This window comes from Mauremys reevesii, linkage group 16, assembly GCF_016161935.1.
Source record: "Mauremys reevesii isolate NIE-2019 linkage group 16, ASM1616193v1, whole genome shotgun sequence".
NCBI lineage: Eukaryota > Metazoa > Chordata > Testudines > Geoemydidae > Mauremys > Mauremys reevesii.
In genome coordinates, this window is record NC_052638.1 from 15,754,735 (window position 1) to 15,774,194 (window position 19,460).

The 19,460-nt window shown below is 38.9% G+C and overlaps 1 protein-coding gene across 19 annotated transcripts in view; it reads right to left on the bottom strand.

Moving 5' to 3' along the window:
- Positions 1-1,361: 1,361 nt before the first annotated feature.
- CHD9 (chromodomain helicase DNA binding protein 9) overlaps positions 1,362-19,460 on the bottom strand; it is a 192,107-nt gene continuing 174,008 nt past the window's right edge. For 15 of the 19 annotated variants that reach the window (XM_039502911.1, XM_039502896.1, XM_039502910.1 and 12 more), the window contains 5 exons: positions 15,823-15,962; positions 14,957-15,178; positions 10,678-10,806; positions 7,929-8,033; positions 3,837-4,694 (listed from right to left, as the gene is read on the bottom strand). In XM_039502911.1, the coding sequence (XP_039358845.1) occupies positions 3,837-4,694; positions 7,929-8,033; positions 10,678-10,806; positions 14,957-15,178; positions 15,823-15,962 (1,454 nt within the window). Of the gene's footprint in view, positions 4,695-7,928; positions 8,034-10,677; positions 10,807-14,956; positions 15,179-15,822; positions 15,963-19,460 lie in introns of all 19 variants that reach the window. The other 4 variants (XM_039502899.1, XM_039502907.1, XM_039502894.1 and 1 more) reach the window with 2 other exon arrangements.

Consider the following 19,460-nt stretch of genomic DNA (forward strand, 5'->3'; position numbering starts at 1 on the left):
CCCCCCCCCGTGTAATAACCTCGCAACCCCCTGAGGGGTCCCAATCCCCAGTTTGAGAACCCCGGGCCTACACAATCTGTATATTCCTTTGAAATCTCTTTCAAGTACTGATCCATTTACAGTTTAACTTGAGAGAGATCTGAAAGGATTACATCCAAAGATGGTATGGCAAAGAAAATTATATATATGGTTTGTAATCTGCTGCTTTGAAATGTATGACTATTTCTTCTCAAATGAGCCCTTTGAAATAAAAACAAAGCTATCAGAGATTCTGCCAGATCTCCAAATTTAAAATAGGACAATGACAGGTTAAGTGAATCTGGTATACATTCATCTGAAAAAGGAGTAACAGAAAGCACACTCAAGACCTAAAGATAGGATTCAGATGAGAATACGTAAGATGGATGCCACTTAACTAATAGTGAGTAGCAGACTGAAACAAGAAGGCGCAGACAACCAGGGAGCGTACAGGAAAAATATATTTATCCTAAGTGGCTTAAACTAAAGGTAGCAATAATAGTTGCAGCTGCCAACGTAATCAAAAGATTTAGACAAGCACTTAAAAGGTAACAGGATATAAAAAGCAAAACAGATTGAGAGATAGATTTAGATGGGCATTATGGCGCTCCCAGCCATTTCCACCTTCTGACCTAATATTGTACTATGATAAAATACTAGAAATAAATTACTTTAAAGCAAATCAAATTTTGGGCCTAAACCTTGACAATCTCCTCTTTCCTAGCAATAGCTATCAGGTGGCAAGTAAATTCAAAGATTGTGTGGCAAGTAATGGTTTATTTTGTTTATAGGATCAGAGATTTATTTTCAGTATAATTTGGCTGTTATTTTCCCTTCAGATTTTCATAAAAATTAGATATTAAGATTCATAAGGTTATCTAGTGCCTTCCCCTGGCTGTGCAGGATGTGATATATCCGTCATGTTTTAAAATTACCTTATTTTGTGTAAAATAACCTTTTTTTTTATTGAACTGTTCTTTGGTTTAGCAAGTTATCTTGTCATAAAACTGTATCTGAATAACATTGGTAAAAGCAGCACAATACCCATATAAATGCTACAGGAAATAGGCTGAAATGGATTCTCTCAGAAACCAGGGAAGAACACCAGGAAGTTACCATTAACTAATTCACAGAATTTGTATGTAGTTATATCAAAACAGATACATGACCTTGACTTGAATTCTTAACTTTGAATATCTTCAAAGTTTTGTATTTTGTAACACATCTTAATGTGTGTTTTAACACCTTGGAATTTTACTAATAGCTTCACCTACACTGTTCACAGGTATAAATTTAATCTGTATTCATGTTAAAAATTATTTTCATGTATCAAGGCTGACATCATGGGTAGTCAAAGAATATGTTTAATAAAAAATAATTAAACTTCCATTTCCTCTATAGAACATCATAGAAAGTAATTCAATAAATTACAAATGACTTTTTAAGACGCTTGTTCAACTACAGAAAGCAAATTCAGACTACACAGAACACAACTGGCAAATATTGCAAATGTCCAAAAAAAAAACTGGACTAAGACTTGTATCATGAAGCCTGAAACAAGGGATAGAAATACAAGGCAGTAATAGCTAAAGTTCTTTTAGTAACTACCAACACACACTTTATCATCACCTTGGATATCCTTTTAACTGTAACCTCAGTATTAGTGTAAATCTACTGAAGTTTCCTTACAACCCTTAACTTTATACAACCATACTTGCATATTGTTTAGCTGATAGTGGGACACATTTTTCCTCTTCCAATTGATAATGATTAAAAATAAATCCAATACATTATGTTGAAGTCTTTATCAGCCTTAATTATTTTAAACTGTAATTGCCTTATTACATAGAAAGAGAATCACTAGAACGGTAAGCAAACTCACTTGACCATAATTAGGAAAATACTTTATTTAATAAATTTGATATAAATTAGGTTTTAGCCACAAGATTTAGTATTTCTTTTGTGGGGTAAAGATGTTGTTGAAATACTCCATCAGCAAACTAAGTTAATAACTGTGTTTGAAAAACTTTGGCTATTTCATAGACGCATCCTAGTTAAACAAAAGTGCTATATTACAAAGGTCAAAAATATTAAATATGCAATACATCCCTTCATGATGAAGAATTGCTACACCCTTCTCTTGGCAGGTTTTAATTTTTACTATTGCTAAGACACTGTATGAAAGGCCAAAAATCAGAATACTATTGTGGGAAAATACAGTAACCAGCACAATCCAAATGGGACTTGTATAATTGTGTAATTACATGTAATACTGCTTCTAATCATGGGGTTAATTATTTTGCACATAGAAACGTATAATGTATTGGAAAAGTTCTTGGTAAAAAACAAAGTCTTGTTTACTATACAAGCAAGCAACAGAACTATATCAAAATATACAATTTTTTTTTAATTTATCCCTTTGAAAAGCTTTTTCAATGACTTCTACTAGTACCTGTATCTATTCTCTCTGAGCACTTCTCTATTCTTGGACCACAAACGAGATAACTAAAGTCAATCGAAATCTCAGTTCAAACATGTAAGTGTGAATCTGGGCCATGTCAGAGTAATAGCAGCTTCAGCAGAAAGAGGAATCATATCACACATCAAATATTAGACTGATTTTATACAGTAAAGGGTTCTAAGGATTTGGATTTGAACAGATGTCTTATGCCCTGTTATTGTTGTTTCCAGGAATAACTTATCTGTCTTTACTATTCAAAGTGCTTTTTTAAATTTTAAATTGGGCAACTCAGCATAATATATAAACTAAATCCTCAAGAATGATTTTGGGTAACATTTCGTCATAACAATTAGTCATATTTAAACCTGTAGAGAAGTCTAAACTCAAAATGAGTTTAAACTATCAATATTATTCTTTACCGTTATTATCTGGTAATCCCAGGAGGCTTTGTTACATAAAACACAAATAAAAATCTACACAAACAAAGCAAACAAACATTTTTTTACATGAAGTATGCAGTGTTGAAAGGTCTTTTCAGTGGCACTTCATGAGAGTTTGCCTTTTCTGAGTTTTGGGGATACTACTCCTCAACAGGAGTATTTTGTGCCAACTTCCCTTTACTGTTACCAAAGAGAATGCTTCTGATGAGAAAAAACAAACAGTCTTATCTCTTGCCAGATGAACATGATATCATACAGGGTGTGTTTAAAAACAAAACGAAACCTGAAAACAAGTATAGAAACCAATGTAAACTTCCTAAACTAACTCAGCTGAGGTAACAGATAGCCAGTTTAACTGGCTGATTGGGAAACTTTTTTCCTCCTTCTAAACACACTTGTACCTGAATTGGAAACATCAGCAGTGCATCGCAACACTACAGCATTTTCATGTAATTAAAGCAATGGATGGTGATGTAGATTCTACAGCTTTCATGACATTCATTAGCTGCCCAAATTATTGCTGAGTTTTGATCTGTAAATTATAAGTGTCAAGGAGGCTGTAAAACTATATTCAAATTAAATCAATAATATGCCTAAAATATTCTGTGTTCACTGCAAATATATTAAATATACAGCTCTTACTGAGCATTATTTTCATAAAATAACCTCCCAACAAAATTATGCCATTTGTTGTAATTTTACACCATTGTGTATTGATAGTACATACAAGTTCAGAAACTTATGAACTTCAAGAAATATTACATGCAAAACATCTCTGAAAGCAGTTTGCACTTCTAAACAAATACTGAAAGTTCAGTCAATAAATCATTTGATGCGCTCAACACTGGGTTATTTACAATGAAATAATTAAAGAATAAATTCAAAATGAGTTCATAATTTAAGTACATAGTCTGGGGTCAGTCTTCATCACTAGAATCTGAATCCTCAGATGAAGATGATGTACTGTCAGATCCAGATGAAGCATCTGCTTTCTCTGAACCCTCATCTGTGCTGTTTTCATTATGAGAACTTGGCTCTGTTCCCCCTTTGTCTTCCTGATCTCTAATCCTAGAATTTTCCTCCTTTTCCTCTATAGGCTTGGCTGAGCCTGTGTCATTGTTTTCAGTGTTCTGTACATCGAAAATATTGGATTGGGACAATGCTGGGATATGAAGATTAAGGCCTGGAGTGAGAAGCATCCCTGGATAAAGTATATTAGACAAAAGTAACGGGTTAAGAGCTAAGGGGTTGGCAGCAGCAGAGGACGTAGAGGGAGAACTTGACACAGAGTCTTCACCACCATTATTAGCATGTTGGTTTTCTGTCCTTTCTTTCTTTACATCTGGCTCTTTTGAGTCATTTCCCTTTTTCTCCTCTGAAACAGCTTCTGTAGACTTTGTTAGGAGCCCTCCCATACCCAGCAAGTTTGGTAATCCAGCCATTCCTGACAGTAGCATGGGGAACATGGCAGCCATATTCTTAGCTTCTCCTCCAGTAGTTAGTCCAGCAGGCATTCCCATTAATCCTGCTGTTACTTGCAGTGATTGCAAGTTTTGCAGGTTTTGTTGTAAGGCCTGAAGAGTCGATAGATCCACTCCTGGAAGTATTCCATTGGCTAGCAAAGGGTTGACCGAAACATTTGCTGCTGTTGCAGCTGCTGCTGCAGCTGTTGCCTTGGCAATCTCACTTTTAGGCCGTCTCCCCCTCCTGCTCACTTCTTCTCGTACAACAGGCCCAGTGAGAATACGGTCAAACATACCTTCAGGAAGAAATCCCTGAAACAGATACATTCTATATTAATATATGAAAATGAATGCCATTACAGGAAAATAAGGTTAAAGCTATGTTGGTTAAAAATTAAATACTCAAGAATAGTTCCAAAAACCATTGTTTAACTAAAATTAGCACAGCAGTTTGATTAACCAGACAACTCCCTGAAAGTTTGTGACTGATCTGTGCTGTCACTTCCCAAAGGTACCTCATTCAAGCCTCAATCCTGCAATGAGCCCTGTAACCCTGAATGGTCCTCTGTACCCACATTGATCCCTACTACCTTTAATGAGGCTCTCCACAGGCCCAGAGGATCATCCTCACAGGGTTTATTGTAGGATTTGGCCTAAGCAATCTGAATTTAAGATTTAAAATCGAGTGTGGATTTAGGATCTTTCAATAGATTTTAGTGTAATTTCCAGATTCCAATAATTTATTTGATTTTTTAAAAAATGCCTAGTTACTGTGACTAAAAGATAACAGAGCTATCAAATTTAATAGGAAAAATAATTGTGCATTTTCATGTGGGGCCATGATCTGTGAACATTTTAATGTTTCTTCACATTTCACACAAGCTACTAAAGACTGAAAGTCCAAATAAATTGAAATCCAAGACACTTAAAATCTTCTCTTGCGACCTAGGAGTGGTGTTCTACTATCTATATAAATCCTATCTAGTGGTAAAGATAGGACTATAATTGTGCTCTGGTGTTCTTTTTGAAGTACAGTTCTGTCTTGAAAACGGACTATAAAAATGGCACCCCAGGATTCAATTTTTATTATACCTCAATATAAAATTTGCTCAGTATACAAGATCCCTTAATTAAAAACAAAACAAAACAAAACAAAAACTGTCAGCCCTACTATTCAACCAAGGATTTGAAAATAAAGCTCTATTCTTTCTGCTTTCAGGATCATCATTAAAAAAAAATCTACAGGGCAAATTCTATTCTCATTTATATCTTCGTAACCATTGTCACCAGTTCTGCTCCTCGTTACTGCTGTGATACTTCATTGCCCTTCATAGAGGTACCTGGGTATAAAAGAGGGCAGAACCTAGTCCTGCAACTGGAACTTTACAATTCTGTTGGCATATTAACCAGAATAGAATCTAGTTCACTGTTAGCTGTACTGGCCCTGCTATACCAACAGGAAAAAAAAATAGTAAAAATTACTTTGTCACTAAAGCAAGTGCTCAGAACTTTCAATAAACATAAGGATGAGTTAAGTAAGAAGATACTATTTTTAAATACTATAGTACTTATGATTAACTGCAGAAACCTAAAATGTTGTTAAATAAATAAATAAAAAACCTGCAATCCTCTGCCTGAGGCTGACTGTGTACAGCAAATGTAGTACAATCCCTACCAGTTCTGGCAGGTGGGTATACAGACTTCACAGGATTACCACCAGAAATTATCTTCATCTCTATGTGGACATGAGGAGTGGAAGGGTAAATAAAGTTCCCCAGAGCAGGATTTTATTATCCAACATTTTGAGGCCTGGACCTCTAGCCACTTCTATTTGCATGGAGATAAAGGAGGGTGGGTTTACAGCTGTGTCTCCATAGGTGGGGGGTGGGTTTTTTTTTTTAAAGTACTCATCCCAATAAAACAAAGGACAGATGAATCAGTTATACAGTTTTCACAATGAAAATATATGCATGCTGTTTTGCTAAGCCTGCAGACAAAACACAGCATCAATAATTAAATGAAATTTTCCCTTTCAACTTACTGGGGTACAAACCTCAAATAAAACCATCTGTGTTATTCTGATCTACTGCACTTATAACAGACTGTCACTTTTTACAGATAACAGGATTTGTTTTTTGGGTTTGTTTTTTCATTACAGAAATAAAAACATCCTTGTAGTTTCCTTCTTCTGTACCACATGTCCCATGAGATTTGGATATTTCCTACAAGTTCTACAGAAAGAGGAAAATTTGTAAGTGGCCTCAGAAATTGTGGTCACAAATTTTTGCGTTCACCTATATGTTCACAAAGTCTACATTTAGCAAATCAGGTCGGCACATGCACGATTATTTGATCTGCAAATCTGAATGCAAACTGTGTGACCACAAATAGCTACAAATTCAATTTTTCAAACTGTATATTAAAATTTGGTTTACAATGCAGAAGGGGCTGCAATAAATATATATTCTTATGGGGGGGAGGGATAGCTCAGTGGTTTGAGCATTGGCCTGCTAAACCCAGGGTTGTGAATTCCATCCTTGAGGGGGCCACTTAGGGATCTGGGGCAAAAATTGGTCCTGCTAGTGAAGGCAGGGGGCTGGACTCAATGACCTTTCAAGGTCCCTTCCAGTTCTAGGAGACTGGTATATCTCCAATTATTATTTTTTTTTAAGCTACATTCCTAAGTCCTAACCTGGGAAAAACTACATATTAGATGCATCTTGCTATTGGCATTAATCTGCTCCCGTGCCAGTGGGGAGCATGTTCCTTCTGTCACACAATTCTAGTAGCACATACAGAGTGGAGAGCCAAACAGAAGAAACAGCACAGGTGAGGCCAGAGCAGCACAAACCATGCTCCTGGGAATTAGAGGGCACAAGACACTGGAGTACAATTTTCTAAAGTGCCAACTGAGTCAGGAGCCTAAGACCGATTTTCAAAAGAGATAAGTCACATTTGAACATGAGACACAAGCAATTCAGAAAATTTTGCTCTAAGTCTAGATTATGATCTCTACTTTAAAAGCCTGCTCACTGTAGAGCTGTAAATATTAAACACATTTTTTATTCTACAAGGACAGATGTATGACACCCCAAACAATTGAACTTTTACAATATATAAATCTCGCTTCCACTGGAAATGCCTAACAGTACAGTTCTGAACTAGAAAATAAAATGCAGAACATAATAGCTATTTTAATAAATAGTTGGCTCTTTGGTTTAATTGTACTAGGTACCTAAATTATCTTCAAAAATTCTACTTGCTCATTTTCCCAGGACAAGCAATTTTATTTTGATGGCCAATTAAAATTTTAATTTTGTAATTACCTTCATCATTGTGGCAAAGGATAGATAAGTAGATATCATGGGTAGGCAGGTAGATTTTCCTAAGAGCATCCAAAGGTACATTAAACAACAGTTGCCTGACTTTAGTACCTGAAACCAATGCTAGTATCAGTCTGCCTCTTTAAAAAAAAAAAAAAAAAAGAAGAAAGCAAGCAGACTTCACATCATAGATCATGACATTGTTCATCCTATAAATACTCACAGACTGTTTCACAACATCTCCCCATTCAGGAGCTACTCCATACTCTGGATTTTCTTTCAAGAATCTGCACAAGTCCTTCAGTGGTGGAGCAAAAGCACCTCCCACCTAAAAAATAAAAAGTTTACTTTGGATTTTCCTGATTTGATACTCTGGTTTCATTTATGTCTTTTTCAAAAAATCAGATATAACCTGACAGCATTAGAAAGCGAAACAGTACTCCAGATTTGTCATTAGTTTCTGTCAGGATGGAATAGAATTGGCACTCTATAAATTTGTTCCAGACATCAGCAGCCACTAAACTCGCATATACGTAGCAACTTCAATATCTGACAATCTTAGTAATGTAAGATTTAGTATAAATGCCAGGGTTCATTTCAGAAATGGGATGGTGTCACACTAATAATGAATATATGAAAACAGGTGTCAAAGTTTTAAGAGGAAAATTCATACTCCTTTTGTTTATTAAAAATTGCTTACCTTTTGATGGGTGAATCAGTTCTAACCTATCACCCCTGAATCTACTTTTCAAGAGGCACCCTTTTTGTCTAATAAGAGCTGTGCTTTCTGACAGGGTAATCTATTTATTGTCCTATAGTTTCCCCACACACACAAAAATCAAACTTTAATTCTGAGTTAAGGTTTCTAAACAGCATATACCATCAATGCAACCCATAAAAAACAAGGAAATAAGCAGTTAAGTCATCAAAAATCCCTGTCATCAACTCCCCTTTTTTACACCTCATCATGACATGGAAGGGGAGAAGTAGGGTTTGACCTAGGACAGAGCTGAATGAAAGGAAGGAGAGGGAAGAGAAGCGCTTCCTCTTTGTTTTTATCCACTCAAGCTCCTTTCAGCTCAAGCCTCATTTTTAATTCACACTCCCCATATCCTCCACATCTCTTAACTTCCAGACCTTCTCTAACCAGCTCTTCACCCCTCCTTGACAGTGGTGGATTAGGCACTGGGCCAAAGGGGCCTGTGCCCAGGGGCCCCGGCCAATTCGGGCATCCCTCCACTCCAACCTGCTCAGCCCACCCAGCACTCCTGCAGGGGAGTGGGGCTGGGGTGCAGGGGCTTCCTCTGCTCCCCAGCAGGAGTGCTGGGTGGGTGGGCAGGGGGATGGGCAAGCCCCTGTGCTCCGACTCTTTCTCCCGCAGTGCTGGAGGGGGGGGAAGAAGGGGGCACTTGTTCTGGTCCAGGGCCCCACAAAACAGAAATCCGCCTCTGCTCCTTAGCTCCCCATGGGGCTGCCGCATGGACAACTGAGAGAACCAAAAAGAGAAGAGCAGAAATGAGCCAGGTGACCGGGGATGTTGGGGCAGGGTAGTGATTGGGAACATAGAAGATAATGGGGCAGGCAGTTTACAGTGGTGAATCTCCTTGCAGCAAAGAGGGAGTATCACTGTGCAGGCAGCTTGTGGTGGGGGAAGCTCAAATGTCTCTGCACTGGGACAACCACCTTTGATAGGATTCCCTAGTGCTGTTGGCTCAGCTCCCTGGGATACCACCATGAGAGAACATAGTGTATTTGTGTCAAGGCACCGGCACTAGCTCCTCTTGGGGCTGCTACCTCAGTGCACTGGGGAGCTTAGGGGAGTCCTTCCAATGCTGGTACAGGCCTTGGTATAGACACGTGGGGATTCCCTCATTTTAGACCTCCCCTTTTCCCCTCCCCACAAAAAGAAAATCATATACCCAAGCCTTCCTGAATCCTGCACTCCATCCAGGCAGCTTTATGAATGAGTTGGCAGTATCAGAGGGCCTAAAAATTGGGCATGGGGGAGTGAGTGGCTAGCACGGCAAGGAGGTTTGGGGATTTTAGGTGCAGAAAACTGTTTTGACTGGGGGTCCTCAGGCCACAGAAGATGCTTCAGAGACCAGTGCTTTTGAGGAATTGGTGCTTGAAAGTTTTCCTGGTGCTGCTCCCTCATTCTCCTACACAGAAGCACAGCGCCACTAGGAGCCCTTGATTGATAAATATTGATGTGTGTGCAGCATACCTCCATTTTCCTGGCACTGCTGTTTGGTGTGCTGGACAGCCAAGGCTGAAGTACCAGAAGAGCTGAGTGTCTGTGCATTGATGAAACTGCACTTGAAGGGCTCCCTACAGTAATGCTGCTTTGGGTACACTGTTCAGACTCAAAACCACACTCATGCCCACCACCCCAAACTCACTCCGACATACGGAAGTGTTATTCACTTTATTTCCCTGCACATTACCCTTCCCCAAAGCCCAGCTCAATTCCTTCATGCCCTTCCCAAACCCTGATCCATCTGCCTGCAATTCCACATCCCTACCCCAAGCCACATCTCTCCCCTAGAACAGCTCCCTTTACCCTGCTATGAAACCTGCCAACCTGACTCATAATGGGTATGTTGGTGAATCAGAATGCAGGTTGACAGACTGAACACAGAAATAGCTGAGAAATCTGAGCAAGTCTATTGGCCAGTCTCAGTGCAAGATAACCTATTGAATTAATTTTACAAAACCTTGAAAGTAGATGATGTCTGAAATGTAACAGAAGGTATGCGTGAAGTTTAGTATTTCTGGTGTTTGTGGCTATTTAACTAGAGTCATCCAAAGAAGTGTACGTAAACCAAGGCAAAAACTTCAAGGGGGCATTTTTCAAGTGTTTCCTTTGGAGAAATTAGCAAACCCTTTATTAAGAAAGTTACAGTGAACTTGCTGAAAGTGTGATTCTCAACACAATCATTAAGGAATGCGAGTGGACACAGTAATAGGATTACCTTTCTAGCATTTCTTCTATTGATCAGCTGAACACGTTCTTCACCAGTGAGACTATTAACATCCAGTTTATTAGGGTTTCGACAACGGTGCCTTTTTTGTTTGGGCCTCCCATCATGAAGCTGCATTCTCTGTTTTAGAGGGATTTAAAAATGAATTAATAATCTTAGTTTTCTAATAAAACTACTTACAAAAGTGCTGAGAAAGTGGACTTGTGTATTTATTCTTATAAGCCACCTGCTCATTTTAAGGTAAATCCTTTCATATTTCCAACATCACAAGCAGTCTTACCTTGTACAGTAACTCCTGAAAAATGCAACTTTAAGCAAAATAATGTTAAGCGAATCCAATTTCCCCATAAGAATTAATGTACATTGGGGGGTTAGGTTTCAGGGTAAAATTTTTCGCCAGACAAAAGACACACACACAGTATAAGTTTTAAATAAACAATTTAATACTGTACACAGCAATGATGATTGTGAAGCTTGGGTGAGGTGGTGAAGTTAGAGGGTGGAAGAGGGTTGGATATTTCCCAGGGAATACCTTACTGCTAAATGATGAACTAGCACTCGGCTGAGCCCTCAAGGGTTAACACATTGTTGTTAATGTAGCTTAGGAACCTTCTGTGCAGTGGGAGAACATCTATGCAAACGTATGAGTCTTCCATGAGGACAGCTACAAACCACGTGCCCTCCTCTAGGGATGGAATTATTGATGCCAAGGCAACCCTGCAGAATTTTAGCTTTTGGATGAATAAGTTCAGTCGTCATAGGTTGAGAATGGGCCTCCACCCCTCATTCTTTCTGGGGATCAAAAAGTAAGGGGAGTAGAGTCCCCTCCCTTGACATTTAGGTGGAACCTCTTCTTTGGCTCACCAAAGGAGAAGTGAGTCCACTTCCTGTCAGAGAATCATCTCATGAGAATGGTCCCTGAAAAGGAACTGTGAAGGGGATTTGTGCATAGGAGTAGCCAGAAACTCAATCAGATAGTTGCCGTGAATAATTTACAGTACGCATTTGTTGGCAGCTAGGGCCCTCCAGTTGCCAGCAAAATGGGTAAGGTGGCCTCCAAAAATCTGAGGAGGGGAATGATGTGGCAACAATAAAAGTATGTGGGAGTCTCTACAGTCTCATCAAAAGAAACTCTTGGACTATGGGTTAGAGTAAGATGTTGCAGAGATTGTATTCGTGGGCCTATAAACCTTCTGTCTTTCAGTGGCCTGAGGACATTGATGATAAAAGAGCTGGGGAGGCAGTCTCACCTTATACCTCTGTCTGTGATGTTCTCTCTTGGGGGCATGGGTACAGAGATGCCAGAGAGCGAAGAGTTGTCTTGGAGTCCTTGAGGAAGCAGAGAGATGTATCTGTCTCCTCATGAAACAGATTGATCGTATCGAAGGGCAGATCCTGGATGGTAGTCTGTACCTATCTAGGGAAATCTGAAGATTGTAACCACAAGTCTCTCCTCATAATAATGGCTGTGTTCCTCTAGACCAGTGGTTCTCAATCAGGGGTATGTGTAAGAAAGAGACTGGATCCTGGACTACTGATAATACTGATGGCTGCGCACCAAGGCTGGCAGGTTGGGAAGGGGGAATTACTCTGTATCCTTGGGATAGTCTCTTCCTCTGGAGTGACAATGTCCTGAGATAAAGATGATCTCAACAGGAGGGGTGGATGATAGGGGAGAGCAAAAATGTCCTCCATGGAGACAAAAGATCCCAGACCATCAGGAAGTGTGGGGAGAGTTCAATGATGGAGCCACTGGAACAGGAGTTTCCCTGGTTACAGTGGAAGTCTGATCTCACCTGGATCATGTGCTTTAGGCACCATGTCTGCTCTGTTTGTCTTGAGCCTTCGCCATAGGAACTGATGCTAGAATCAGCGGATCTGTACCCCTGCATGCCACTTTCTCCTGCTGAGATTTACTCAAGCTTAAGTCCGCCCATGTGTGCAGGCTCTTCTGACTTTGACAGGGTCAGGGAGGGCTCCTTTCTCTTCAAAGCAGTCCTCAAAGAAGACAATTTGTCCCTATCCGTTTAATTTCATGGGAAGCGGCTTAGAAGTCTTCGCCTCCATTCCTGAACTTATGCTTGATGAGACTGATGTACTGTTGGTGGATGGGTGTCTCTGACCTGGATCTGATTGGCATCTCATAGGCTTCTCCATCAGGTGTTTTCTAAGTCTCAGTTCCCAACCCTCATGAGTTCTGGGGGGAAAGGAGCAGCAGATGCTGCACTTGGCTGAGATGTGAGCCTTACCCAGGCAGCAGAGACAATACCGATGTTCACTGCTCACAGAAATGGAGCGAGGGCAGGAAATGCAGTTTTTGAACCTCAGAATCCCAGGCATAATCTCAGCCTTCTTGGGGGAAAAAATTCCTTCTTGGGAAGGGTAGAGGGGAACAGAAAATAACTAACTATACTAAAATTCTGTACTCAGGCACATGCATACCCACATGTGGAATACACATACAGACCATCACTTGAAGATGAATGGTAAGTTCTGTACTAACTTGTAGCAGACTCCTCAAGATGGCCTACAGGCTGCACCACAGCACAACATCTCTGCAGTGATCATCACTATGGACTCTCACCAACCTGCTTGAGATGCCCCTTCCAGCTGGAAGTTGCTCAAGGGACCGCTAGTGACACTTACATTGGACCTCTGGTGCTCCTGTGCTGGGGAAATTGTTCCCCAGTTCAAATACTTCATCAGAGCAGCATATAGGGACCAGAACAGGAGGCACACCTGCAGAGTTTTTACTACCTTTGCTGTCCCATACAGTCACTGACTGTTTTTAAGTATTACTGTAAAAATGATATAAGCCAAGATGTTTAATTTATGAGTGTACTGACTGCTTAATTTTACGATTTGAACAAAAAACCTGGAAATAGCATTTGGCTGAAGTCAAATTTGGATTAGACTGGTGACTACAGCAATAATGACAGAAGTACATGTATAGAATAAATAGAATACATATTTAATCTAATACAGCAGGATTATTAACAATAACAGAGTGCCATAGTTAGTCAAGATCATAACTTTGTAAGAAAGTATTTGTTAGATATGACTTTCCCTGTTAGTGTGAAGAGTCTGCACCTGAGGGGCATGTAGATGATCAAGGTGCACTTTTGTTATTTATCAACCAATCAGCATTCTGAAGACTTGACTATTAAGCTAGTTAAAGAACACATTGTTTAACGTGCACAGGCAAGATACTGGAATAAAAATGAAATATTTACAACAGATTATATTAATATACTTAGTCATTCTGAATAAAAAGAGCACCCTCAACCTCCTAATACCCTGACAGGTTTATCAACAGTGCACGGACAGAATGGACAGGCTGGACACAAACCAATCACGAAGAAGAGGAGGAGAAAAAGTGGCTAAGAGGCTATGATACAGGTAGCTGGAGAATACTGATGCTTCCTTTTAGTTATTCAGCTTCTAATAGTTATTTGAAATTATTCTTAAACTGAAATATTAGAATTTAGTTCAAAATGTAAAAAATGTATATACATCCAGTGCAAGACAAAAGGTACACAAACAATTCAATTTCAAGCTCATAATTTCTTGCTTCCCCTTTTGTACTGATAAAGTTGCAATTTTCAGAAGTACTTTACTTCCGGGTATACCAGTTTACCCAATATTACTGCATATTGAAACACTTTTACAGAACAGAACATTTTTGGTTTTAATCCCATAAATGTTTGTTCTGTACAGATTTATGGGTCAGTAGATCAGAAGCTCAGAAGTATCAAGGTGGGAATAGCAAATCCATTTCACATTTGACAGTACTAAGCATTTAAAATATAGGTCCCTATGACATTTATCCCACTGTAACCAACTTACTCTTCTTAAATAATTGTGAAAATGCACACACATCCATTTTCAGTGTCATTTATAACTAATGAAACATCACAAGAATACTTTTTCGTAATTTTCATTAAAGCAATATTTGAAATTGCTTAGTCTCTATAAAAAATGGCAACAGATAACGCATCTTGCTATTGATTTTTTTTTATTAGTGATTAAATGCTATATTCATGGACTGGCCTTAGTGTACAAATTGCATGGAGATGGGAAGAAGATGCAAAGAAATGAAGAGACCATCCCATCTACCTCCTCTTCAAATAAAGTGAAAATAAAGAAGAAGAAAAAAAAAGAGAAGAGAATAAGGAATCCCATGTGGCATATATTATAAATTTAAATACAGTATGCAGAGGCAGAATGAGACTCACTATTTAGGTAAAGCAGAGTTCAAAAGAATACTCACAGGAATAAAAGCTCCCAAATCTTCAACATAACCAGGATGTTCCTTAAGCCATTTTTCTAAATCCTTCCTTTTTGGTGCATCATCCCCTGCAAGTCTTGTTCCATCTTTCAGGTTAATAACAGGAACTGGGCTTTCTGCATCAAGTAGACCTTGGGACTGAGCATAAGGAAGTGTTGGGTTTATTACTGGAGCAACTTGCGAGGTGTTAATGCCTGGACTAACCTGTAGAAAGACAAAATGTTCTGAGAAATATGCAATACATTGGAAAATGAATGTCACAAAGAATTTGTAGGTGGTCTCCAATTTAGTTAAATACACAGCCAATTACATTCTGAAAGAGATCTATATGTAATTTTCCATATTGTAATTAAGCAATATTATAGATGTGGCTTTTTGTTTGTTTTTAATAAAAAACCTTTCCAGTTCACATTTAAAAGATTATAAGTAAGGCAATACTTGAATTGTGAGATGATTATCAAAAAATTGTGAACAAGCCATGGAAAATTGCAGAAAAGTAATAATGGACCTTATTATTTGCAGTAATAAAGTCCATTATTACTTTTCTACGATTTTCCACTTTCAGCCAGCCATGGCTTAGAGTGGTGGCTCCCGCTGTTGTCCGCCTGGGGCTGACAGAAGAAGCCGGGGCTCCCACTGTCAAAATTGCAGTGGAAGTGTAATATTGCAGAATCTGCAATTTTCACAATATTGCAAGTTAAGTAGGACCTTAATTATAAGCTTATACTGAGTAATTCCAGATTAAATATTTTGAATGCTAAAGTTTAGCAATTATTTGTTCACAGCACAATATGCTCAATGAAGTAAAATGGATCTTATATTTTGGATACAGAATCACATTTACTTACATGATTAGGTGGTTTATTTCTATTTATGAAGAGGATGTCAACTCCTTCTACATTCTTCCTCCGTCCTCTCCTCTTTTTGACTACAGGTTGGCTGTCGACTATCAGTCCATTAGCATTAGCTTTTAACTGACTGGAAGCACCTATCAAATTAATAATTCAATATAATTAATGAGTCAAAGGTGTGTTCCGTTTATAATCCGGAAAACATTCAATAAAAAAGTTCCATAATTTGAAATAGAGTAGTTTAAAGATAATTCCAACATATAAACAAAAAATCATCTAACTCAGTGGTCCCCAACCTTTTTGTGGCCAGTAGCACATTCATGTTTTCAGAAGAGTGTGGCGGTCGCCAACAATTTTTCAAGGCTTATTTTGTATTTGTACGTTAAATAATACAAAAAAATCATATTTACTATTACATAATATATGAATCCATAAGATAAAAAGGGTAATTTTACATGTAAAAGGTATTAATTAAATTATTCGGCAATTACTTTCACCTTACCATGTAAATTTGCTCTTTTTTATCTACTTGTAAGAAAAATTAAGGAGTTTTTACAAAATAAATATCATAAACAGTTTTAATCTTACTTATTTTAAAAAAGTAAAACATTGTTGAACTGCTGGTCCAAATATATTTATTATTCTTACTTTAACATAGAATGAAGCCTGCAGCCCGAGAGTTCTCTGTCCCTGACAGGTGCGGGGCCGTGGTTTCTCTCCGGTTTAAGCCGCGGCCCCGCGCCTGTCTGGGACCGAGAACAGCGGCGCCCGCAATCTGCAGCCCCGGAGTTCTTTGTCCCCGGCAGGCGCGGGGCCCCGGCTTCTCTCCCATGCTGGGCACTAGGCAGGCCCCGCACCTGCCGGGGACCGAGAACGCCGGCGCCCGCAACCTGCAGCCCCGGAGTTCTTTGTCACCGGCAGGCGCGGGGCCCTGGCTTCTCTCCCCTGCCGGGCAGTAGGCGGGCGCACATAAATGCCCATGGTGCCCGCGGGCACCGTGTTGGGGACCATTGATCTAACTGCTAAAGAGACCCTGTAACAAGTACAGAAAAACAAAAAGGATCAATACATCATAGTTGCAGCTGCTAGTACTATTAAAATAAAACTATCAACTATTTTTCCATCTCCATTGTATAAAGGAAAGATCTTTTAACTCCAAATGATTAGATTTAATTTTCTAGTATAGAAGAAACTATCAGTGCATTTTATTTCTTTATTTGCGAACCAACATTATTCAGTGCTGTTAGCCTGACCATGATTAGCCCAGAACAGTGTTTTTAGCAGACAACCGCTCCAAAGCCAGCAGGAAAGACAACCATTTGTGAAGTATCACCCAAATTAGTGATGTTGAAAAAAGGAAAGCAAGTGTTCTTAAATCAGTATTCTATACATAAATATCATTCACCAACATACTGAACCAATTTTAAGGTAACATGTTTTGGACTTAAATTCCTAGAAAGTTGTACCCATTTAAGAATCTCCATCAAGCTATTGACAAGCTCAACATTCAAAATATGAGAGACTACACCATCTTCCAAAATAATGTCTTAAGATTGACTTAAAAACATGGTGGGTTTGGGGTTTTTTTTGTGTGTGTGTTTGTTTTAAACTACTGTTTTTCACCTGTCTTGATTTTTCACCTTTACGGGGGAGCTGCCCATGCACACTGTGTATGGGATCATCTTAGGATCAAAATGCAACCTTAAATACACACAAAAATGCAGCATCTTTTTTCACTGATTAGAGGGAACTCCGCTTACCTTCTATTGTCCTCTTGGGGGGCATGTGGCACTTCCATTCTATCCAGTCCTTAGCTAAACAGGATAGGTAGCTGCTCCAATCACATTCTTTCTGCATGTTTCCCCACAATCTACTGTCACCTACATTCACCCCCACTCATATTTCCCCCCCCTCACAGTTTCTTACCCATCACATTCTCTTTCACACCACATTCCTCTGCACTCTTTCAGCTCCTCTCACTTTGCCTTCATATCCTCCTGCCACCCCTCAGATGGCCTCCTGATCCCAACATTCCCTAGTAGCCCATCCCATCTGTATTCTGCTTCTCACACTCCTTTGATTCATAGTGCCCTGTCCAGTTCCCTAACCCACTCCATTCCCTCATAGTCCCTACAATCCCATTCCTAACACCTCTATATTTGCCTGGCCCTCAGTGACTAATGGGACACTATCTTCCCTGAGAGTAGCCTGGCTTCAGAGTCATTGGAAACCAATAGGATAGTATCTATCTTTGCTAAAGGCAGCCTCACTTTCATCTGATAAGGTCAAATGGATATATAATCCATCTTGCTAAGGGAAGCTTTTGCCTTCAGATCCAGATGGTAATGGGATATGGCAGCCATTTTAGATGAGGGCAAAAATTTGCAAGATTGAAGAAAAAATAAGACATTAATGAGAACCCTTAAAGATCCCAAATATTGCACAAGTTGACAACACTGTCATACATATTTAATAGGCTTAAGGCTCTTAGATGTATTATCCTGTTTTAAGTTGAAACTTGACATACCAAGTTTCTACTTCTGTATTTTTATGTAGCTTGTATTGAACAAAATGATTTCAATAAACTTCTATTCTACATAAATGAAAAATGTGTACATTTTTCAAAATTAAAGATATATTTTGGAATTGCTGTAACTCGAGCTTAGATTTTAAAAACGTTGTAAAGAATTGGTCAATATTATGACCATCTTAAATATTGTGTCTACTTCATGTTCACAGACATTACTTTTCATAAAGGTTACTCACATGCATAACTCAGGTATACATGAGAGATTATAATGTCTCCATAAGACATTATGGTCTACTGGGTTACTATTACACACACACACACACACCCCTACCTCTTAAGAAGATATTGTAATGTACAGGGTAAATAATATCCCTTTTAGACTTTTTCTGAATACATATTCATATAATAAAGCTATTGACAATTACTAGGCTAAACGTCCATAGAAAAATCTAAATATAAGTTTACCACGAGACCATAGTAGCACCAAAGAAATCATGACACCATCACAAGAACTAGAAGGCATCCAATGAAATGGAGAGGTAAATTTCAAAAGTATAAAAGGAATGCCCTCCCCCCGCTCCCCGTGTAATTAACCTCTGGAACTTAATGACTTTCATAGCTATAATTAGAAATAGATCCAAAACAAATACCTAAATCTAAACATTCCTTGTTACAAAAAATTGAGGATCCAGATCAGAGGCTACTTTCTAGCTGTAATACATACTTCTGATTGAACTATAATACAGTTTTGTTCAGAATATTATTAAGGATCACAGTAGTAAAGCACAAAACTGTCTCTACAGGTCTGTCGCATCTTACACGCATTTAACATGCGCGATTTCAGTTTTGCACAGTCAGGGGGAAAAAAAGTGTGGGCGATTCCACCAGCGTGAGACGCGAATCTGCTGTTCCCACTAAAATATTTTTTGGGGGGGACTTGACAGCAACAGCATGCCTTTAGGCCTGTGATAAGGTTCTCCCCTATAATAACCCTGGAGAGTTGGCCAAAAAAACCAAAAAACCCACAACAGTTTAAATAGTGTGTCTGCCCCGGAGTGAGTGAGATGGGAGAACCGAATCTGCTATTCCCACTACAGTACTCAGT